Here is a 23,797-nt window from a genome sequence, read left to right on the forward strand (position 1 = left end):
CTGCTCCCAGCAATCCCATGGGGAGGCAGGGTCGGGGAACATGATCCCATTGTACAACTGAGGTCTCTAGAGGTTAAGGAAGTTGTCCCAGCTCATGGGGCTGCCAGGAAGGAAAACAGTGACTCAGGTCCATGGGTAGTTAGCGCCTCGTCCACTTGTTGGCCTGGCAGTCCCAGGTGATGAAGATTTGCTCTCAAATGCTCAGAGCTGCAGCTGCATCTGGCCATGGTGTGTCCAGGGGTGGGAGCATGGGAGGAGGCCGCTGCTGGGTCGGAGGGTGGGGGAGGGTCAGGTGGCCTCCAGGGTGCTGGCTGATGGCCCCCCATCTGATTCCATCTGCAGCCTGGACTCGCTGAGCGAGAACAAGATCGGGGATGAGGGTGTCGCCCAGCTCTCGGCCACCTTCCCTCAGCTGAAGGCCCTGGAGACACTCAAGTGAGTGCGCTGGGCCTGCCCTTCCTGCTGCATTTGTCCCCAAAGTCCAGCTTTTTTATTCTTTCATTCACTCATCCATTCAATCGTGCATTCGTTTAATCATCCACCCATTCATTCATTCATTCATTCAATCATTTCTTTAACCAGCCATTCAACCAATCATTTATTCATTTAATCAACAAATACGTAAGAAGCACTTACTATGTGCAGACACCATTCAAGGCCCTGGAGACCCAGCTTTAAACAAAGCAGAGCCCCTGACCTCAGGGATCTTCTAGGGAGGAGACGCAGTAATCAAGCAAACAAGCATCCATAATTATGAAGTGTACAGTAATGAATGTGAGCAATGTTTAGTGAGAGAAAGACTGGGGAGGTGAGACAGGAGAGATAGATTAGGATTTATCAGTAAAACATTATTATCAAAATAGTGAATTTCTATTAAAAAAAACTGTTCTGGGTTTGGGAAATAGCAGATGGATATGATGCAGGAGGGTCAACATGATTTTTTACTGAACCTAGAGGGATCATCAAAATCTACCCACACTCTACTCCACAGCCACGATCAGGGCAGCCACAGAACTCACCAGAATTCACTTAGGGATTTCCTTGATGGTAGGACACTGAGACTTATTAAGTAATTTATAGTGTTTAAGGAAACAGTGTGAATAAGCTAGATTTCCCTCCCTTCGTCCTTCCTTACATCCTTCCTCCCTCCCTCCATTTCCCTCTCTCTCCTACCTTTCCTTCCTTCCTTTTTTAACCCCACTTAAACATTTTCTAAGCACCTACTATGTGCTTGGCACGGCTGTAGGCACAGGGATAGAGTAATGAACAAAACAGACTCGACCCCTCACCTCGTGGAGTCCACATCATTAAACAAATAATGTAAACCCTTATATAATGACAGTGCTGAAAAATGGTCCAAAGGGAAAAGAATGGCTGCTATAAAATCATAAAACAAGTGTGGGGGGAGCGCGATCTCTGTCTCATCTGCATCCTCACCCCCATCATCCCACTCAGCCTCAGGACGTGACTGCATCGTTTTACTGATTTAGCCCAAGTCTACCCATAGCGCCCTCACACAGTTCAGCACCCACGACTCTCATCCAGGTAGAATGTCTTGTGCTTGCTGCCCTGGGATGCCCTGTGAGGAAGCAGGGGTTCCCAGCCCTGCCGGAGCCTGGGGTGATGGACATGGATGGGGAGGGGCATTCAGGTTTGGCCCTGAGCCCTCCCCTTGTTGTACTCCTGCAGTTTGTCCCAGAACAACATCACTGACTTGGGTGCCTGCAAGCTGGCCGAGGCCCTGCCCTTGCTGGCTGCGTCCCTCCTCAGGCTGAGGTGAGTGGGGCCCTCTATTGGTCAGGTGCTGAGCTGGTGGGCTGGAGGGCGGGCAGAGAACCCCCTTGGGGCCAGCTGTAAGGTCGAACACTGGGACCCTGAAAGCAATCACTACAGACTGTTCTACCACATCAGTGTTGCACAACTTGGTGGGGGTAGGGAGTGGGGGGCGCCGACCTAAAATCCAACATGAACACACACACCTGGAGTTGGGTGATGCCACCGCCCTGAACAAGATTAGCAGCCCCTGGGGAAGGGCATCTGGCAAACTCTGGGCAAGTCACTTACTCATCCCAAGCCTCTGTTTCCTCATCTGGAAAATGGGTACCATCCCAATAGCCTATGGAAAGCGCTTGGTGCAATGCCTGGCTCTGGTGCTTAATAAATCTTGGTCCTCTTTCCCCAGGGCATGGCAGGACTGGGCCTTTTCTGGAGTCCGGGGTGGTTTCTAGAATACTGACTATGCACAGGTAGCCTTGGCTGGCTCTTGTCACGCACACAGCAGTCCGTGCCTACACTGTCACCTTCTGGCCGGCCTTGGAATAGCACATTCTTGCTTTTGCTTACTTCCAGCCTGGTGCCTGGTGGTTCCCCGGGACTAATGGGTCCTTCCAGCCCATTATCCTTCCAGCCAGGGTCCCTGAGTGCAGCTGCATAGGTTGTGTGCTGTGCAGTTTGTAGTCTATGTGATTGGCACGCCCTAGAGTTGTGAGGGTATCTAATATTCTCTAATATCAACCATGGGCCAGAACCTGTGCTAGAAACTAGAGATACAGCTATGAACAAAACCAAGGTGGGTCTTGCTCTCAAGTTCCTTGCATAATAAATAAGTAAGCACGTGCATAAACAAAATGTTTAAAACGCTGATTCATGCTGGGAATGAGGAAACTAACAAAGGGTCCAGAGTGTACAATAGGGAGTACTGAATTCACCAGGGAGGTCAGGAGACCCCTGAGGAGGTGACCCTCCCCCTTCTGTGGGATGCTCTGAGGGAAAAGCATTCCAGGGAGAGGAAACAGCAGAGGCAAAACCCCTGAGGTGGGAAAGAGGTTGGGTCTTTGAGGGCCAGAAGGGGGGCCTCTGTGGCTGGCTATAGGGAATGAGGGACAGAGGGTGGGAGATAAGGTGGGAGAGGTCAGGGAAGGCCAGATCATGCAGGGAGACCCTTGCAGGCCAGGAGAGTGGTTGGGGGCTTTTCCATTGTGAATGGAGAAGCAGGTGGGGCATGTGGGGGTGATATGTGATCTGATTGACACTTTAAGAAACCTCATATTGGGAGTTCCCTGGTGGCCTAGTGGTTAGGATTCCGGGCTTTCACTGCTGTGGCCTGGGTTCAGTCCCTGGTCGGGGAACTGAGATCCTGCAAGCTGCGCAGCATGGCCAAAAAAAAAAAGAAACCTCATATTTTATGGACTGTAAGATGCCTTCCGTTTGTAAGACACCATTAAGAGGACAAAACGCTGCTAATTAAATGACATCCATTGATTATGCTGATCGCAATGATTTTCAAATGTGAACATGTACATCTTGGCATCAATGAAATATGGGAAGAATCCTCTTCCTGTGGGTGAGGAAGGGCCTCCTGGTTCTAAGATCCATCCCAGGAAGGGATTGTAAAACCCCTACCTGGTTCCTGCCCGGGTACCGGCCAACCCATGACATCAGGGGTTCCTGGAGTTTAGCTTGAATCCACTTTGCTGCAGTGTAGACTTGCTGCTTTTACATGCAGCCCTGCAGTGTTGCTCTGAGGCTGAGTCAAGGCAAAGTCACGGCCTTGAAATTAGAACCGTGGCTGCACCTGGCTTGTTAAAAGGACGCCCGTCAAGGAAGGTACAGCTTAAGTTGGCACCAGCGACACCTGTCATGCTATTTCTGACACTGCTGATGGTGACTGAATATACTATAGAAACCCGAGCCTGCCCAGTGACTCTGGGTTTCTCTCTCTCCTGCTATCCCCGATGCTGCCCCACCCCCCCACAGTAACTTGTATAACCCTCACAAACCCCCTTGGGAGGTATAATAACCATAGTTAACATGTAGTTCATTCCACATGTCGGGCCCTGTTCTGGGTGTTTTACCAACATTAACTCATTTACTCCTCCCCACAATTACTCTATCATGCCCATTTTATGGAGGAGCAAACTGAATCACAGGGGAGCTGAGTAACTCGCCGAAGATCAGACAGGCAGCAAGCCACAGAGCTGGGATTTGAACTTGAGCTGTCTCAGATGGGAAGCTACCTCCACTTAGTCTTGCTGCTTCCCTAGACTCACTGAGTGACCACAGAGAAGCAGCCTCAACTCCCTGAGCCTCAGTTTCCCCCTCTTGTTAAATGGGGCAGTAATCCCGGCTGGGTGTGGCTCCCCCTGGGCCCTGACCCCCCAGCACCCCCGGCCCCTGCCCTGACCTCTGTCTCCGGCAGCTTGTACAATAACTGCATCTGCGACGTGGGAGCTGAGAGCCTGGCACACGTGCTTCCAGACATGGTGTCCCTCCGGGTGCTGGAGTGAGTGTGGGAGCCTGGGCAGTGGGGGTGGGGCCTGGACTTGGGAGGACCAGGGTCTCCTGCTGGCATCATGGGAAGGGCTGGGCTGAGGTCTGGTTGTCGAGAGGGTGGTGATGACTTTGGTCTGGGGCTTGTTGGTCACCAGGGCCAGGATCCACAATGGGTTTCTCTTCCCAGTGTCCAGTACAACAAGTTCACAGCTGCCGGGGCCCAGCAGCTCACTGCCAGCCTGAGAAAGTGCCCTCATGTGGAGAAGCTGGCGTAAGTCTCAGCAGTGGTGGAGGGAGAGTCAGTGTGTGGTTCACCTTGTGAGCCCTGAGCTCAAATCCCGCTCTGCCCCTTACCAGCGTTCAACCTTGGGCAAGCAGACACATCAACCCTCTGGACTCAGTTTCCTTTCTTCTTCTTCTTTTTTTTTTTCTTTTGGCAACACTGCATGGCTTGCGGGATCTTAGTTCCCGGACCAGGGATTGAACCTGGGCCCTCAACAGTGAGAGCGCCAAGTCCTAACCACTGGACCACCAGGGAAGTCCCTGGCCTCAGTTTCTTCGTCTGTAAAATGGGAGTGACAATAATATTTACCCCCTATTTAAATATTTATATTTAAATTGTGGGGTTTAAATTTGTCAATATACTCAGAAGAGTATCTGGTACACAAAAATGTTCTATATACTAGGCTGAACAATATGAAATTGCTTATATTCAACCATTTTTGACCTACACACCTGGCAATTTCATATGGTTGAAACTTATTTATTATTATATCACTATGATGTCTACTGTCCAGTACTGTACTTTATTGTCTTTCAAAGCACATTCGTCTATATAATCACTCATATCTTCTAGGAGGGGTAGGGTGGCTCTTGTAAGACCCATTTTGCAGATGAGGAGAATAAGGCACAGATAGGTTAACCTTTTTGAGATCACACAGCAAGTCAGCGGCAGAATCAGCTTTTAAAAAGGGGTCTTGGGGCTCCTAGGCCTCTGGTGTCCCCATGACCCCACACTAGGCTAGGTGGGAGGAGGGATTTGGGGGCAGCTTGCGTTGGGGCCACCCCCTCTCCTCTAACCTCTGTGTGCCATGCCCCCATCACAGGATGTGGACGCCCACCATCCCTTTTGGCGTCCAGGAACACCTGCAGCAGCTGGACTCAAGGATCATCCTGAGATGATCCAGGCTGTGCCGGGGACAAGGTAACTGAGGTGAGCTTGGAAGGGGAGAACCACGGGGGTCCCTGGGGACAGTGTCCTGTGAAGTCAGAATCCATAAAAGGTGGGTGGGGCAGCAGGTGGGAGCTGGGTGACAACTCCTGGACCATGTGCCATCTGGGCCCACCCCGTATCCCCCTGTGCTGGGCTCGGTGGGGTGTCTTCTAAAGGCTTTGAGGACTTGGGCTCTGAGGATCCTCCCTGTGGGCAGGCATGGGACCCGGGGAAGGACAGGTGGGTCAGCTGTGCACGTCCCACAGCCCTCAGCATTGGGAAGGTCTGCCTTCGAGGACGCCCCAGCCATCCCGGCTGCTGTTTCAACCTGTCGGCTGCCCCGATGCCCGGCATTGTTTTCATAGGAATTTGCTCTACCAGTTTCCTGCCTCTCTCTGTGCGGATGACTGTCCCCTCACTTCCATGCTCCCGCGACCTGGGACATCCCCCTCCTCCATTCCTACCATCCCTCCCATCCCCAATCTCGACCACACTTTATCCATGTGTTGAACTGCCCTGTCCTAAAGCTGCCTGATCTCCACCCATCCTGACCTCTCACAGCCTGTTCTCCAAGGACACTGACCGTGCTGGACCCTGACCTGGTTATTTGTGGACACAGCTCTTCTTGGGCTGTTTCCCGTGAGCCTCGGCGTCCTGGTGCCCAGCCCTGGCGGCTCAGAGTCGGCCCCCGCCCAGCTGCGGAAAGGACCCATGGCCTGCTCTGCGAACAGACCCAGGCCCGGCCCTAGGCTCCTTCGGGGAGCAGGTTGATGTCAGCCCTGCTCAGCCACTGCAGCCCTGGCAGATGGGCCGGTGCCTGGTGGCAGCTGCTGTGTACCCAAGAGCCCTGAGGCATTCCCTGCAGGACACTGCAGACAGCTGTGGCCAGGCCAGAGAGAGGGACGAAGAGGCCACACCCCCACCTGCCCAGGTCCCTGCTGCCCCGGGGAGAAAGCACTGCTCCACGCTGCTCTCCTAAAGGGCACGCTCTGAGCATACCAGCGACCATCCCCTGCCTGCTGATTTCCCAAACCATGACAGGCTGGGATTCTACGGCAGCTGCCTTCTGTCTCTGGGACTCACTGGTTTGCACTAACTTTGTTTGCCGAGGCCAAATCTAGGCCTGGCCAGACACACTGGACCTTAGCAGGAGAAGAGCTGATGGTACACTAACGGAGGGGGGGAGGGGCGATGGGCTGGAACCACATCTGCCTTTTTTCCTTCATTTCCTGTGTCTTTTTTCACTACATGTTAAATGGCTCATTTAATCCCACGGGCAGGTCCTGTGTTTGAGGTTATACCGTGATGACCATTTTGGATGCCCACTCCTCCGGCTAGCTAATGCATCCCAAACCACCCCAAAACGCAGTGGCTGAAAACAGCACACACATTTATTCTGCTCACACACCTGTCCTTCGGGCAGGGCTTGGCGGGGACGGCTTGTCTCTGCCCCACTCAGTGTCAGCTGGGGTTGTCTGGAGGCTCAGTCATGCGTATGTCTGGCACCCGATGCTGCCCGGTGGCTGGGGCCTTGGTTCCTCTAAGGAAGTGGCAGGGGGACTCTCCCTGTGGGCTAGTTTGGGCTTCCTCACAGCATGGTGGCTGCGTTGAAGGGTGATCACCCCAAGAGGAAGAGAGGTTGTGGGGGCAGAGGAGACCGAGACCATGGCGAACAGCCCTGCCCTTTCTGTAACCCAGCTTTAGAAGCTGTCACACAGCATCACTTCTGCCACATTCTATGGCCAGTTGACGGAGGCCCTTGCTCTCTTGCCCTCCCCACCCCCCTCAGCCCAACACACACAGCAGAGTCCACTTCGGCTCAAGTCCTGTCTTTCGGGAAAGGATTTTCTCTATGGCTTCCTACCCTTCATTGGAAAATTCGTTATTTGGGGGTCAGCAAGGCTGAAGCACCGTGAGCCTTGCAGAGTGTTTTCCTCTGTCTCTGATCCTCTGCTCTACCCTGGGAGTCGTTTCTTAGCTGAGCTGGAATCCGGCCCTGGCCACGGCAAGCCTGGAAGGGACTTGGCAGCTTTGCTGTCTACACAGAGAGCTGCCAGGTCGGCTGCTGTTGTTTTTCACTGGGGCACGGCTGGCTCGGTCAGAAGCCCTGATCTGGGACAACCTGGCCCTCTGCTGGTGGCTGTGGGAGCTGCCTGTGCCCCAGTGCGCCAGCCCTGATGCCTGGTTCCTCAAACTCTCCTCCTCTTCCCAGTAAGTGGGTGTTGGGGGTCGGGAGGGTCAGAGGGATTCTGACCCCGCTGCCCCGCTGGCAATCCTGGCAGAAAGGTAGTGCCTTCCGCCTTGGTCCAGTGGCTCAGGGCATCAGGCCTTGTAGCTGGGCCATCACCCCTCAGGGTGTGCCTGCATTTGTGGACCTTGTAGAGTCCCCAGAACTCCCACTTGTGCAGCCACAGGAAGACAGTCTCCTTCTGATCCAGGCATCTACTGCACCCTTCAGCCAGGCAGGGTGGGCACAACTGTCCCCACTGCTTTTGGTCTGTTCAGAGGTGATAAAATGAGGTCAGAGGCTATAATTATTCATAGTAAAGACTTTAAATGATAGCTACCACTTATTAAATGAGTTGATACATGTAAAGTGCTTATCACAGCACAAGGGACACAGTAAGTGCTCAATAAATATTAGCAAGTATTATTACTTTGTGCCAGGCACCGTGCTGAGCCCCCCCACCCCCCTTATCAAGAGGGACCACGGTGTAGGGTCAAGCATCTCAGACTCTAGAGCTAGACTGCTTGGGCTCAGTGTCCAGCTCACCACTCACTTGTGCAAATTACTTCTCTGTGCCTCAGTCTCCTCATGCGTAAAATGGGCATAATCACAGTACCTTCTTCACGGGGTTACGTAGAGATTCGATGAGCAAATATGCTGAGAACAAGAGCCTGGCATCCAGTTCCCTGCGTGTGGGCTGTCATTGTTACACACATGCGTGTGTTTCATTCTCACCTCTGCCTGGAATGTTCTCCCAGCTCTTCACACGGCCTGCAGGACTCAGTTTAAAGGACAGCTCCTCAGGACAGTAGTAAACGCGGACACCCCTCCCCCGGCCTATCCCGTCACTAGTTTATCTTTTTCACACTTATTTGTCTGCTCTTGTCCTAGGATGTGAGCTCCAAGAGGGCAGGTAACCTGTCTGTTTGTTCACTGCTGTGCAGAGGCACCCTCTGCACCCAGCAAGGTGCCTGCACATAGTAAGGGCTCAATAAATGTTTGTGGAATGAACGAGTAATCCTCACCACAACTTTGCTTTCTTTATTTGCTGTATTCATGCCACAAATATATAGTGACACCGTGGTGTACTCAATAAAATGCTCAAGGTCCCTGCTCTGTTAAATCTTGCATTTTAGTAAATTAAAAAAAATCCCTGGGCAGGGCTGTCGGGTGTGGTTGGGCAGTCTGTGCACTGCACAAGGCGCCTGGACAAGGGAGCAAATGGGGGCTGCAATCCAGTCTGGGCTCTGCTTGCCAAGCTGTGAGTCCTGGTGTGGAGCAGTGTCTGCCCAGAGGGGCACCTCTGTCGTTAACACAAAATCATCTTATGAGGTGGGTAAATGACTGTCCCCATTTCACAGATGTGACTTGCCTAAGGTCACACTCCTATAAAAGAGGGAGTCAAGATACAAACTCCACTTCTGACTTCTCTGGAGGGTCACTCTGCAGGCATAGGCACCGGGTGCTGGAATTGCTCCCCATTTGCTGGGTGGGAGAAGTGATGCCCAGAGGAATCAAGGCAGATGACGTCTGGAGTCACACTGTCCATTGACGGCATGATTCCACGTTCAGTGGACTTCAAGGCCATGCACCTTTTAAACCCTTGCCTTTCCCCTCAGGCCTCTCTCCCAAAGAAATGTCTCCCTTCTCCCACTCCCCTTTTTCTTGAATGTCTTCCGTTCACATTTCTTAGCAACCCTTCTTAGAATCACATGAAGACAGGTGGTATGTAACTGCCTTCTCTTGAGTTCTCCCGGACCTTTCCTCTCCCACACCTTGGTCTCCTCACCTGTAGAATGGAGCTGACCACCCATTCCTTGTTCAACACAGTATATACGTGAAGGTACTTTGAAAAGCATCAGCTGTTCTGCAAACTGGGGAGAATTACTGCACGTGGACCCAACTTCAGTCGTTCGTTTGCTCCTTCCCTCACCCGCCCACTCCCCTCATCTTTAGGGGAGGTCTACCGTGTGCCCAGCACGGGGGATCCCCACCTCCCACTGCTCTGGGATTCAGGCCTGATTTTCAGCTTGGCCGCCAGGCCTTTCCCACCACAACCAAGGTGGGCCCTGGCTTGTCAGGCTCGTGGAAGCCGGGAGGGGGCCGGGTTGGGACTCCGACACCAACGCAGCTTGGACAGACTCTCCAAACCCCACTGGATCTCCAACTGGGGAGGCCCTGACCCTTCTGCCCTTTGTCAACCATGAGGTTCTGCGTAAGGACTCCTTTCTGGAATCTCAAAGGAAAAGAACAAAACAAACACCCCCCACCTCCGCAGGGCCCCAGGGGTTGGAGTTACATACATTTTTTTAATTGAAAGAAGTTAGCCTCCTAAGTATTGCTTTTACAGGTTTATCGAAGTCAAGTATTCATACCACTCACATTTTCGAAAAATATTTCTGGCTGGAGGAGCGCTGTCCCCGTTGCAATGTATCAGTTCTGGCAACTTGATGGAGAGCAAACAATTTGAAATGAATGAGTCAAAACCCCACCCTCGGCCCCCAGGTGTTCTTCTTTTCCTTCTGAGTCACTCTCTGAAACAGTTGCTGCATCTAAGCCCGGCCTCGGGCCAAACCCCGATGGGCTTAGAGCTCCACTGGCATCAAACAGAGCTGGGAGTCGCTTTTGTGTGTGAAGTGTCCGCTCCGAAGGTTAAGTGGGAGAAGCAGATGCAGTCGGGGGTGAAGAGCAGGGAGGCAGACTCTGGCTGGGTTCCTGTAAACATCCATTGCAACGGCGAAAGCTCGGAAGCCAAGGCAAGGCCGTTTGCGTGACGCTGCAGGCGGGCAAGGTCTCCGGGCACCCCTGCCTTACCCTTTGGGCAGGGGCACGTGCCTTCTGGACCTCGGCACCCAGTCTCAATCTCTCTGTCCCACCATCCTGGGTCTGGACGGGCACCTCTCTGTTGGCACAGGGCTTTCGAGGGGAGCAGGCCTAACAAGAGGGACAAAGGGGTGTTACCAGCACAGAAGCACCGCCCCACCACCCAATTGGAGGCTCGAATTTGGGGAACCACCAGAAACCTCAGGCTGGGGGTGTTGTCCTATAATTTTTTATTAAAATTTTTTTATGAATGTGTCTGATTTCTAAGTACCCTAGGCAGGAGAAGCGGTGCAATTTCACCTGGGAGAGGAAGGACTGTCAATATCTTGGGAGATAACCCCCAGGAGGGGGATCCTGGGACCTGAGGAAGGAGGGCAGCCTGCTCCAGGGTCACCCGGGGTCTGCTGGCTTACTTGAGCTCTAGGGCAGCTGAGTCAGCTCTGGGGAGTGGGCAGGGCTTGGCGGCAGCTCCCACCTTGCCCGGAAAATGCTTCGCAGCCTACAGGAAGGCTGTGGCCACAGCCAAGCTACTCAGCAGCCCCACTTGGCTCGTTCTCCCAGGACACGGCATCATCCCCAGTGCCTGGCTCCCTGCAGGTCCTCACTTACTGTCCCTTTCTCTCTCTAGGTCCAGCCGGGTGCTAATATGTTTGCAGCATCTCGTATTCCCACGCCCACCCTCCCTACAGCCCCCACAAGTCCCACCCCAGTTCTGAGCCTCACCTCTGCCAGCTCAGACTACTTCGGCAAATGTCATCGAGCATCAGATAAAACTTATACATTAAACACAACATGTATTATTGTTCATCAGGCGCTGCTGATATTCGGGGCAGGACAATTCTCTGATGAGGTGGGGGCGGGGGTGACCCCGTTCTGGGCACTGCAGGAGGTTTAGCAGCATCCCTGGTCGCTGACTGCTAAGTGGCAGTAGCATTCCCAGTCCCTGTGACAACTAAAAATGCCCCCTCACCCCATTTCCAGGGGCCACCCAACGGGGCAGAACTGCTTCCACTGAGAACCATGAATCTCCCCATTTTATAGGCTAAGAAACAGAGGTTCAGAGAAGCCAAGTGACCTGTCTAAGGCTGCATAACTGTGACAAGCAGGGCTGGCAGTGGACTAGTGACAGCGATGCAAACAATCACAGTCGGGGCAGCTACCACTTCCTGAGCTTTTACTGGGTGCCACAAGCCCCAGGCAGAGCATGGGTGCCTCACCCCATTTCCTCCACTCACCCTCCCGAGGCAGACTGACCTGGCAGCTTCCACCTGCAGGGACACCCCTCCTTGCCTGAGGCCTCTCCACCTCTAGAGTCTGCTTGGGCCCCAAGCTGCAAGTGCAGGCAGAACTCCCCACAGCTGCCTTCCAACCAGTGATGGCCAGAAAGCTGGTGGATCAATACCCCAGATCTCTCACCCAGCAGCTGGGATGACTCTGAGGCATATTCTCCATCTACACTGGTTCCCAGAGGTCCTGAGCAGGACTGAGCCCAGGGCTGCGGTGGTAACCTGCTAGATGACACATCCCTTCCCTGTCTCACTGCCCCCCTCCCCACCAGTAGTTCCTGGGATCACCTCCCAAGTAAACAATTTGCACTTGAATCCTTGTCCCAGGGTCCCAGGGTCTGCTCCCCGGAGAGCATGCCTGAGATGGAGCATTACAAAGGCCATTTCGTTCAAGCCTCCTAACACCCCAGGAGTTAGGTACTATAATGATTCCATTTTACAGATGAAGACACTAAGGTTCAGAGAGGGTAAGAAACTTGTCTAAGGATGCTCAGCTCTCCAGGGCTTTGTCCTACTGGAGATCTTAAACACTACATAATCTCATACCTCCTGTGTGCCATGTCCTGAGCTGAGTGCTGGGGACCGTGAGATGAGTGCAGCCTCTGCCTTTGACACACAATCTAGTGAGCAATTTTAGCCCAAGTTAACACACTGACGCCAGGAAGAAGCACAGGAGATGGATGGAGCCCAGGGTTTGGGGAAGGCTGTGCATGAAGGACACGCCAGGTAGAGGGAGGGCTGGTGACCAGGTCGTGGAACCTCCTGTAGTTTGGTTTGGGGTGGAGAGTAAGGGGTTGAAGGCTGGCCATGGGGAAGACATGGCTGGAGAGGTGAGCAGGGGCCAAATTTCTTGTGTCCTCTGCCAGATTCATCTCCTAGGGTCAGCTAGGAACATGCCCTTCCACTACTCAGAGATCTTCCTCAGCTCCCACTGATGACACATGCAAGTCCTCTCATCCTTGGGCCCCATCCGGTCTCCCCACTGGACCTGGTAGGCAGGAGGGGAAGCCGGGGCTAAACCAGAGCATCGGAGAGCTCGGCCCTCTAGAAAGGTGTTTGTGGGTTCCCCTCCTGTCCTGCCAGGAGCCCACCTTTTGCTGACCTCCCTCCTCCAAGGAGACTCTGGGGTTCCCTGTTGGGGTCAGCAGTGGTGCTCCCAAGAGCCCTGGCATCCAGGAAACTGGAGCAGAACTGTTTATTCCGATACAGCATTACCAGGGCTCACTGTGCACTCTCCAAGGCAGGGGATGGTACTTGAGCCCATCTCAGACTTGGGCAGAAGGGCTGTTAGAGAACATGGGACCACCCCTTGGAACAGGGACTCACTCCCCTCCCAGTGCTCGTGATAGCAAACAGCGTTGAGTCCCAGGCAAGCATCAGTCTGGCTGGCGCGACTCTGTCACACGTGCTAACCTCCGATCGGAACAGGAGCAGAGCCTTGCAGGTGCTGGCTCCAGCTGGAATTCACTAACGCCCTCTTGTTCTCATTGTTTATCTGTAGGGTCACCTTCTATTTATGGCGAATGATGCCAGTTTTCCACTCCTGATAGTAATACTATAAAGTTCCTCTTTTTCCACATCATTAATTTCACTTTTAAAAAAAGCCTCCGGTTTAAAGACAATAACTGCATAAATAACAGTTCAGGCAACGAGCAGATAGAGCAAAAACTGTTGATGGTGTCATATGAGGTTTGGGAGACCCTGATCTGAGCTGGTCACTGCACAGAGAATGAGGGGGCCCAGAGAGGGCGGTGACCTGCCCTAAGCCACACAGCACACTGAGGACAGAGATGTGGCCCCAGGCCTCTGTATCTGTGGCTGGAGGATGTCCTGGGTCCTCTCCTCTGTGCCACACACCATGGCTGTTAAAGGTCAATCCCTTTGTTCCTTTGACTTGCAGGTCTGGTCTCATAGCAAACCAGCTGACATTTATCAAGCACCTGTGCTTACCTTGTACTATCTGCTTTAACTCATGGCTTAGCTCATTTATTCCTCAAAACAACCCTAGGAGGCAGGGCCAAGGAGGACCATCATCCCTGAATTTCAGATGGGGCTCAGAGAGGTTACGCTTGTGACTGAGCAATGTCACACAGCTCATAAATGGCAGAGCCAGGGTTTGAACCTCCGTGGTCTGAGCAACGTCTATCTCAGTTCCTCTCAGCATCTAGTTCATCTCTTTCCTTGGGCATCAGAAGCCCCGGGCTGAGAAGCATCCTGAGGCTGCTGCTTAAGAGTCCAGGCAGTGGGTTCTCCAACCTCCTAACATCCTTAGAGCATGACTCACCAGCTATTGGCTTTGGCTGTTTTTTCTTTCTTTCTGAACTGTAACCTTTCATTCCAGGCCACTCCCCAGAGCTGGACCGAAGGAGTGGCTGGCTGACTGGTCTGTCATCCGAATGACAGTTGGGCACTTGATCCATTTTAAGAAGCAATGTCTCAGCTGGATACCTCTGTGGAGATGCTGCCTAGTTTGATTTGGCTTAAGGGAGAAAATGACCTTGTGTCTTAAAGGTGCTGGTGGGATGATGCTCTGGACCTGCTGGAAGAGGATTCTTTTTGCAGTTGGGCCGTCCCACTGTCCTGCTCCTATGGGGTAGCCAGGGCAAGGTCTGGAATTGGCCCATCTCGAGTCATTCTGGCTCTGCCCCTTCCTAGCTGTGTGACCTCAGGCAAGTCACCTCATCTCTCTGGGGCTGTGTCCCCATCTGAAAAAATGCCTACTTCATCTGGCTGTCTGTTACGAGGATTATATGAAATTGTGTTGGTGGAATGCCTGCAATACCCGGCACACATGGCCCCTCCCCTCCGTGTCCCCACCTGGTCCCAGCTAGAGAACACACAGGGCGGGGGCGGGGGGGGGGTCTCCTCAGTGCAGGGGGCCTTCTGAAAGGGGCAACCCTTTCCTCCTCCAAAGACCTTGCCTGCTGGATGCCCACTGCTATTCCTCTTTCTCAACGTACCAACCAGCCAATTAAAGTGGCTAAAAACAGATGTCACCCAGCTATGATCTGCCCACTGTCCCCATTGCCGTCTCAGCGCCGGGCCACGCAACAGGAAGGCCTCTGCCTTGTCCGGCTGACAAGCGCGTGGCCTGAAGGGGTGGGAAAGGAGATGCTGCCTGGCTGCCTGGGTCCAGGTTCCTGATGGAAGCCAGTGTCCTGGCCGGTTTCTCCAGAGTTTCCGGATTATATGTCAGCTGTTGATGCTCCGCAGCCGTGGGTTCTGTGAAGATTCTTGGTCCAGTACGTGTCTCCAGCTGGCCTGCGCCCCAGACTCAGTGAGGCCTCCTGAAGGGCAGCATCTGCCCAACACCTTCGTGAGTCCTGTCACAGCCAAGAACCACCTGGACTCCTATTTATTTAGTATTTTAAGTCAAGGCACTTTTTTCCTCAAACTCCAAAATTTTAAAAGGAATCTTTATGTCACTATCATGAATAAAAAACAGTATCATTTATCATAAACAGAAAGCAACACTAAAAACAAATGATGAAAATGAAACCACTAACTCTAGCCAGATACCACTGGCCTGCAAAAAGGGAGCCTGGGCCTGGTTTCTCTGCTCAAAAGGGAAAGGTAGCAAGTGCCCAAGAAGGGGCAGGACACCGACAGGTGGGTCGCACTAGGCTTTGGCGTATTCACTGCCTCCCGGGGATGCCTGTGACCTGAGGACACCTGAGGACCTCACTCAGGGAAGCAGTGGGAGTGTGGCCAGGAGGCCCCACTCGTCCACCTCACAGCTTGGTATCTAGGGCAAGTCCCTGAACCTCCCCTAGCCTCAGTTTTCCGCCCTGTCTAACGGAGCTAATGAGCGCTGTGCTGCCTGCTTCATGGGGTGACGCTCAGGGGAAGCTAAGTCCCCTGTCAGGAAGGACTCCCAGGAGTGGAGCCTGCCCCTTTGGGGGTGACTGAAACTGGAACCAGCTCCCAGCCACCCCCAGGCTTGGGGCAGGGTCTGACAGCTATGGGGGCACCAGCATCACCTGGGCCCCCAGGCACCAGTTATCACGGCCCTCGGGCTCCTTCGAAGGCTGCCCACACAGACACACCCTCCTTGGTAATTGGCCCTCACACAGAGGAAGGGGGCCTGAGAAAGGGGAAGGCTTCCCGGGCCAAGCTCCCTCTGGGTCTGACACACCACCAACACCGATGGCATCATTAAGAACCGACTACGCGACCATCAGCATCTCATCTAATGTGCACGAGCCCTTCAGCAGGTACTAACTACTATCCTCCCCATTTTACAGAGAAGGAAACTGAGGCTTGGGGAGGTGAAGTCACTTGTCCAAGGTGTTGGTGGAGCTGGGATTTAAACCCAAGTCTGTCCGACTTCAAAGCCTCGAAGCACCAGTCTTAGGGGGTACATGGAGATGGCCTGAGATAACACTGAGACACACCCAGTGAGCTAGTGATTGGCTTTTCGGTTCTTAGCCAATCTTTATGATTACTCGGACAAGAAAGCTTCACTTTGGTGCCGGAGTTTATCATGGACAGTTGCTAACCTGACTTTTTAACAAAGAACCAGGGGCCCTGCGCCTTTAGCTGGCTTCAGTATTTGGCCAGAAGTTAATGACTTTGGCACTTAGTATTTTTATCCATGCCAAGTGATGCTGGTTTTCTCTTTTCAGTGACATAAACATTCTTTTAAAAATAAATTCACACACAAAAAGTAGATTTTTAAAAAAGGAAGCACTAAAACGAGTGTACTTAAACTATAAAGGGAAGAACAGTAACTTTGCAGTGGAGAGAGCTGGCAGACAAGACCTTAGCCAAGTGGTCAGCATTAACATCACCAGTAATGAGGCTGACAGACATCACGTGTCCCCCAGTACGATGCACTCAGAAGGACACACACTCACTTCTCTGTGGTATTCCTGCCAAAAATGCACCATCTGAATCTAATCTCAAGAGTAAACATCAGACAAACCCAAACTGAGAGAAAATCTACAAAATACCAGACTTGTACTCTTGGACTTCCCTGGCAGTCCAGTGGTTAAGACTCTGCGCTTCCACTGCAGAGGGCACAGGTTCGATCCCTGGTCAGGGAACTAAGATCCCACATGCCACGCAGCGCACCCAAAAAATAAACAAAAGAAATAAAAAAACACCAGACTTGTACTCTTCAAAAATGTCAATGTCATGAAAGATACACACAGATTGAGGGACTGTTCAGACTGAAGACGGCACAAGAGACGTGACAAGTGATACAAAGCGTGATCTGGGGTTGGATCCTGGACCTCAACTCCCCCCCACCCCCGCCCACCCCTTTTTATTGTAAAAGGACACTATTGGGACAATTGACGCAATCTGAATAGTCATAGCTTAGATTGGTCATACGATTGTATCAACGTTACATTTGCTGATTTTGACAGTTGTATTGTGATTATGTAAGTGAATGTCCTTGTTCTAAGGAAATACACACTGAAATATTTAGGAGAAAAGGAACATAACGTCTGCAACCCATTTTCAAAAATGGTTCAGAAAAATATATATACATGTACGCACAGAGTGAGCATTTTGCATACATGAGCGAACGTGGCAAATGTGAATTGACGCAATTGGTGCATTTTTTGCAAAGTGTATAAGGGAATTCTTTGCAACTTTTGTGTAATTATGAAATTATCTCAAAATAAAGTTTAAAAAAAAAACCTCAGAAAAAGGAGTGAGAGTACATATGAGGCAGGCCTGGCAGAGCCAGGTGAGTGGTGTTCCAAGGATGGAGGTTGGGAGTCCCTCTCTGGAGGCCCCCTGCACCCTCCCTCAGCACTGGGTCCGAAGGCACAGCTGTCTTACTCGCTTTGTACCCCTGGCCCCTCACTGTCCCTTTCTGAGCCTCAGTTCCTTTATTTGAGAGATGGGGATGAGGATGCCTGTCCCTTTTATTGTGATCTTGGTTTCCCAAAAGCAAACTATGCTTTCAGGAGTCCCGGGGCGGACAACAGCAGATAAACCAGGAATATAAACGGTCAAGTTGATAGGAGCCCTTCATTTCTTCGTTCAATAAAACAGATGCAAGGGCTGTGAGCGTTTGCCTTGGATGAAATCTCCAGTTTGCATAACTCAGGCACAAGGGAGCAGGAGCCCTGGCATCTCAGTTGTCTTGAGACACAGATTGGGGTCTCCTCCTGTCCAAAGGGGCAGCCAGCACACTTCCAAGGGAGCCTCACATCAGGACAGAGGTGGAGAGTCAGCTGGGCCTGGGGGTGCACATGCCTCCCCTTGTTACCACCATGTCTCTCACCTGGACGACAGCCACAGCCTCCCACCTGGCTCCCCTGACCCCACCCCCCCGGAGCTCCACTGTCCCCAAGGGAGGTTTGGGTTTCTGAGCAGGGAAGCCATATGCCGAACCTGGGTGTTCGGCTGATGGCACAGGCCACAGATTGGCACCAAGGGACCAGGGCAGGCAGATCAGGAAGGAGCAGCTGTAGCGCCCAGTCGGGACCCTGACGCCAGGGAAACCCTGTAGTAAGTAGACTAGTCTGGTTACCCTTAGCTCCAAATCTGGCCTCCACCAGGCCACGCTGACTGTGGCTGCAATGCTTTCCAGTCTCTCCATTTCCAGCACAGAGAGGCTCCTCTCCCAAAGCCCTCCCTCCGTGGCAAGAGAGGGCTGGCAGGCACCAGCTGCTTTCATCAGGAACCAGGACAAATCAATCCAGCTGAGCTGCCTCCACGCCGGAACCACTGGGAAGTGAGGACCCTCCCCAGTTCCTGGGCCAGCCCCAGCGGTCCCTTCTCCCGAGAAGGTGGGAGCCCCTGATCCCCACTCCCTGCTCCTGGGCAACGATGAACACTCTAGGAAGAGCACAGAGCCGCAGCTTTCCTGGGCTCCAGGCCTGGTGGCCTTTAGAGACCACAGGGCAGTGGGAAAGGTCTCTTGAGCGTCCCAGGCCAGCAAGGCAGAGTGGGAAGTCTGTCCTGGTCGTCCAGACCGGGACCCACCCAGCACTCAGGCAGCTAGTCCTCTTTTGCTCATTGTGGCACATAAATATTCATGCATGAGTGTATGTGCAGGTTTATACATTCACAAGGGACTCAGTGTACACACTTTCCATTATGTCTGACTGTTAATAATAATAGTGGTTAATTTTAATATATCACTTACATACATGGGACGGTCTAAGAGCTTTACATCTATCTCATTCAGTCCTCAGAACGAGGTAGATTTTCATTATCCCCGCTTTATAGAAGAGGAATCTGACACATGGGGAGATACGCAGCATGCCCAAGGTCACAACAAGGATTGGGATCTGAACCTAGGTCATCTGAATCTAGGGACTTTGTTCCTCATCATGACCCTAATACTGCCTCCTTAAATAGGTGCTCAACAAAGGTTTGAGGAACTGAATTATGTGGAAAAAAGAGAAAAGAGAAAGAGAGGGAGTGAAATGAGTGCAGCTTTCATCTTGAGATCACCCCAGTCCCCAGTGCCTGGCGTGCCCACGCCCTTAGTCAGTGTTTCCTGGATCGGCCTGTGTGTAACATCAGATTGTGTCTACGTGAGAAAGAGCGAGAAGGAGCGAGATTTGACTACCAGTGTTCCTCTGCTTATGCAAAGGGGCCGGGAGAGGAGGTGCAGTCAGATCATCTTTAATCTTTCCCACAGGCTTTTCCTGCTGCTAGCCACCCCTCCCCGACCCGAATCTGGTGGCTTGGATCTGGGGCTGAGCAAGGAAATGCTGTGCGTGGTTCCCACTATTTCTCCAGGGACGAGTATTTCCCACAGCCCCAGGCCTCCCCACCTGCCAGAGTCAGGCCCTGTCACTTTGAGAGCTTTGCAAGGTTGTCCCTGAGACACACTTCCTGGTGTTTCTGCTCAAACAGCGTTTGCTGCAAAGTATGCCAAAGCATTTGGGCTTCAGTTTTTGCTTCAGAGTATGCCAATGTTTTCATTTGGAAGGGGAAGTGTTTCTGTTGATGTGGTGAAGAGACAAAATAAGACTTTCTTCACCAAGTTACACTGACTGAAAGTCAAGAGCTTGGCTTGGGGGCAGGGATTCATCTTAGAATCCCCAGGGCCTGGCAGAAGAGCAGGGCTAACGTTTGTTGAATGACCCAATGAGTGAATATGCAAAGGGCCTAGAACCAGGTGTGGTATATGCTCAATACTCAGTACAGGTTCTGAACAGATCCCATAGGTTCTACCTCCAAAAGGTGTTCTTGGTCTCTGTGTGTTTCTCCACCTTCACTAACTTTGCCTCATCCAAGCCTGCATCACCTCTGGCCTGAGCAACTAACCAGCTCCTAACTGGCTTCCCTATTTCCGCACTTGCCCCTACGGCTCATCTTGCCCACAACCGCCAGTCCTCTTTGCAAAATGGGACTGGAATTGTGTCATCCCCTGCCTAAAACCTTCTGATGGCTTCCCATCGCTCGTGGCCGGGCCTCCCAGGTCCTGCATGATCTGGCCTTGCCCACCCCACTGACTTCTCCTGGGGCTGCTCTCCTGTCACACTGGCCTCCTTTCAGTTGCTGGAAGAACCAACTCTCTCCCCTGCCCCTCCCCCTCCACGTACTTGGCACTAGCGGGTCCCTCTGCCTGGATAGCTTTTCTCCACATCTTTACATGTGGCTCCTTCCATCAATTTAGGGCTCAGCTCAAAGGTGTCATTTCCTCAGAGAGGCCTTCTCTGAAGCCCCTGTCTGAAGCAGCCCATCTCCAGTCTTCTGTTTCACTTACCCAGGCATTTATTGAGCACCTACTAGATGCCAGGCGCTGTTCTAAGTGCCAAAATAGTAATGAACACAATAGAGGATGCCATGCCTTCTTATATGCCTTCAGAGCTCTCAAAAAATCTCACTGCCTTGTTTGGGAACCTGCTTATCTTTCTCACGAAGTGCCAGGAGGGCTGGCGCTGAGTCTGTCTTGTTCACTGTGTTCACCCACCAAGCACATTAGGTACTCAGTAAATATCTGTTTAATAAAAGAACAAATTGATGGATGGATGGCAGGCAGGCAGGCCAACTGGTTAGGTATGCAGAGCAGCTGACACATGCTCCACCTGGCACTTGGCCCTGGCTAAGGTCTCCCTGAGCTCAAATGAAGCTTTCTTCAAAGAAATCTCACTGTCAGCCCCTCAGGTTGACACTGCTAGTGGGTCCTGCCCACCTTGCATCATCCTCTGACTATGGCCATCTTGGCTAAGATAGGCAAGAAGAGGGGGGTAAACGTAGCATGCTTGGGGTGAGTGACATTAGTGTCCATTTTCCAAAAGGAGCCCTTGTGACTTCCCTGGTGGTCCAGTGGTTAAGACTCCATGCTTCCACTGCAGGGGGCACGGGTTCGATCCCTGGTCAGGGAGCTAAGATCCCACATCCCACATGCCGAGCGGCCAAAAAAAAAAGTAAAAGGAGCCCTTGCCCACCACCTCAGTATCCCCCCGCCACTGCCACTCAGGACCTGTGCCTAGCACCGTCCAGCTGAGGGGTTGAGCCGAGGAATTCCTTCCTGTCCTATGACCCCTCACCAGGCCCTCTCTCATCTAGTCCAGCTGCCTCTCTTCCTTGCTGTGACTTTGGCCAAATCTTCCTCCTTTCTGGATCTTCATTTCCCTCCCAGAAACACACAAGGTGGGGCTGGATACAGCTTCCTGGTGGCAGCTCAGAGGCAGGACTTTAACACCTCAGTACAATGATCCTGTGGTCCCTTCTTCCTCTGGCCCAAGAGCCCCTTGAGTTTGCCTTGCAAACACTGCAGGCAAAGTCACCCCAGCACCAACCCCCCCCCCCCGCAGCTGGCCTGGTCTGTGAAAGCAGCCTGCGAAACTGGCAGCCCCTGAAGATTTGAGCTGCGGCACCCTGAAATCTGACTCCAAAACGGCAGCCAAGCCAAGGCCAAAGGAAGTACAGGGTTCTCTGCTGAAGGGGGTTTCTCCTCTCACAGCATCAGCCTGGAGCCCTTGCTCTCAGTCCCCACCCAGTCCCCAAGGGGCCACAGGACAAAGGTGATCAGTGCCTGGCTGCCTACCTCTTTTAACACTGCAAGTCTTTATCCTTCCAGGATTAATGAGAATCCCCCAAAAGCCAAGGTCACCATCAAGACAGGTTAAGGATGGGGGGAGGAGTTGACAGGCCTGTCTCAAATGGATCTGGGTGCAAAGGCTTTGACAGTTGGTACTACAGCTAACCAAGAAGCGACTTAGGTCCTGCCTCCCTTCCCTTCTTCAACAGCTGTCACCTTCGCTAAGGGGAAGCTTTCCTGCCCTAACTAAGGTCCTAAGAAGAGTCCAGCCATTCCTGGCATCCAAACAGACCTGGAAGAGGTGGATGGAGAAATCAGAAGCCTGGTGGGGGGGGGGGGGTGTGTGTGTGTCCGGCTTGGGATGCCTCCCTCTTCCTCGCCAGCGCCCCAACCCGCCCTCATCCTGCGCAGAGGGCACTTACAGGCCTCGGAGGCCGAAGAGGGCCTCGTCCTGGGGGTCCCATCCCTGGCCAGACGGTGCCCTCAAACAGCAGCGGCGGCATGATTCGTGCGCCGGTCCGGGCCGAGGGTTGCGGGTCGTGGGGAGAACGGGGGACAGCAGCCAGGCCTACTCCAAGTAACCATCGAAGACGTCGAGCTCCGAGTCGGCATCGTAGAGGCCCGAGCCGGGGTCGGAGAGCACGCCGAGGTCCACGAGCGCCTGGTCCATGTCCTCGGGCAGGAATACGAGGCCCACGTTGAGGACGATGTACTCCATGAGGAAGGCGTAGTATAGGATCAGCACATTGACGAAGAACAGGCCCACGTAGAACATAGAGGGCAGCAGGGGCGGCGGCACGGAGGGGACCAAGGGGCCCAGCGCGTCCAGGTGGGCCGCGACCCGGGCGCCGGGCATGCAGGGGGCGGCGAGGGCGGCGGCGGCCCGGCGATCCCAGCGAGCTCAGCCGCTGCGGCGCCCGGGCGGCCGGCGAGAGGGCAGCTCAGCCATCCAGGGGCGCCCCGGGGTTGGCCGAGGCAGCGCTGGGCCCCGGCGGTGCACCCCTGGGGATGCGCGTCGGCCCCTGCGGAGGCGCCCCGGTCCCCGAAACGTGCCAGGAGGGTCACCCCACCCCCAGAGGTGCCCACACGGCACTGTCGATCCGCCCAGCGGTCAGGCGGGCCCCCCTGAAGTGGCCGGCAGCGGCCCGGCTCCTCCGATGCTCCCCGCTCCCGCTCACGGGCCCTCGCAGCGCCTGCGGGGACCCCACCGCAGCTCAGCGTCAAGGGCCGCTCCCGGCGACGGTCTCTTCAGCCGCGCCCGGCCGTTCCCCGAGCCCCCTGCGCACCCCTGAAGGCCCAGCACCCATTGCTGCGACCGCCGCGTCGTCCTCCTGGTAGCGTTCCGAGCACCGCCTCCGGAGCAGCCCCGCGCTCATTGGCCCACCGCCCCCTGCCCTCGCTCATTGGCTCGCCCAACGTCCGAGCTCACTGGCCCGAGCCGTCCGGGGGCGGGTACCGCCTCGCTCCGCCCCTAGAGCCGCTGGCTTCTGAGTTGCTTTACTAGTTCCGGATTCAGGGCCGATCTCGAATCCAGTTCGCTCTGCGAATCCGCGACAGAGGGGAAAGAGTCAGAACACAATTCAAACCTAGACTTATCCTAAGGCTACAAAAGCTGAAGGTAACCGCGAGCTTCATCAGCACCCGGCTGGACTTGAGTACTGGCGTCACGCCTTTTGGGGACTCAGTTTACCTGCTGAAAAAGGGGGCGGGGGGGCAGGGGCGGTGGACCTTACCTTGAAAATTTTGGCCTTTCCTAAAGTGGCAATTTTCCACGGTGGGGAAGATCAATCAGTGACCCCTTCATCTCTCCAAACTCTGGCTGCTGGAAGGTCTGCCCCCTCGGCGGGGCGGGCCGGGGGTTTTGGTAGCTGGAAATCTGCCTAATAGGGTTCCGTGACACCTGAGTAAAGAAACTCCCGGCAGGTCAGACCTGCAGCACTAGGGTTGCTTCTTGTTTTTCCTTTGTAAAACACGTTTTAAAACAATAATAGTGCACGTGGTTAAACAGTCATACA

General features: G+C 53.5%; 2 protein-coding genes across 9 annotated transcripts in view; one reads left to right on the top strand and one right to left on the bottom strand.

Annotated features, from left to right (window-relative positions):
• LOC133104065 (MHC class II transactivator-like) overlaps positions 1-8,824 on the top strand; it is a 43,743-nt gene extending 34,919 nt beyond the window's left edge. For 6 of the 8 annotated variants that reach the window (XM_061209704.1, XM_061209707.1, XM_061209705.1 and 3 more), the window contains 6 exons: positions 343-435; positions 1,690-1,776; positions 4,199-4,282; positions 4,460-4,543; positions 5,379-5,485; positions 6,047-8,824. In XM_061209704.1, coding sequence (XP_061065687.1) covers positions 343-435; positions 1,690-1,776; positions 4,199-4,282; positions 4,460-4,543; positions 5,379-5,454 — 424 coding nt within the window. In that variant the 3' untranslated portion in view covers positions 5,455-5,485; positions 6,047-8,824. Of the gene's footprint in view, positions 1-342; positions 436-1,689; positions 1,777-4,198; positions 4,283-4,459; positions 4,544-5,378; positions 5,486-5,751 lie in introns of all 8 variants that reach the window. The other 2 variants (XM_061209701.1, XM_061209702.1) reach the window with 2 other exon arrangements.
• On the bottom strand, positions 8,742-23,112 carry DEXI (Dexi homolog). The gene is made up of 2 exons (XM_061209710.1): positions 22,205-23,112; positions 8,742-10,646 (listed from the first exon to the last, which is right to left on the bottom strand). The coding sequence occupies exon 1, from the start codon at positions 22,636-22,638 to the stop codon at positions 22,351-22,353; it is 288 nt and encodes a 95-aa protein (XP_061065693.1). The 5' UTR covers positions 22,639-23,112; the 3' UTR covers positions 8,742-10,646; positions 22,205-22,350.
• Positions 23,113-23,797: the final 685 nt, after the last annotated feature.

This window comes from Eubalaena glacialis, chromosome 13 (genome assembly GCF_028564815.1).
Source record: "Eubalaena glacialis isolate mEubGla1 chromosome 13, mEubGla1.1.hap2.+ XY, whole genome shotgun sequence".
In the NCBI taxonomy this organism is placed as follows: Eukaryota; Metazoa; Chordata; class Mammalia; order Artiodactyla; family Balaenidae; genus Eubalaena; species Eubalaena glacialis.

Bases quoted from the DNA above. Each gene is read 5' to 3' on its own strand.
- DEXI (XM_061209710.1), bottom strand. From the start codon at position 22,638: ATGCCCGGCGCCCGGGTCGCGGCCCACCTGGACGCGCTGGGCCCCTTG.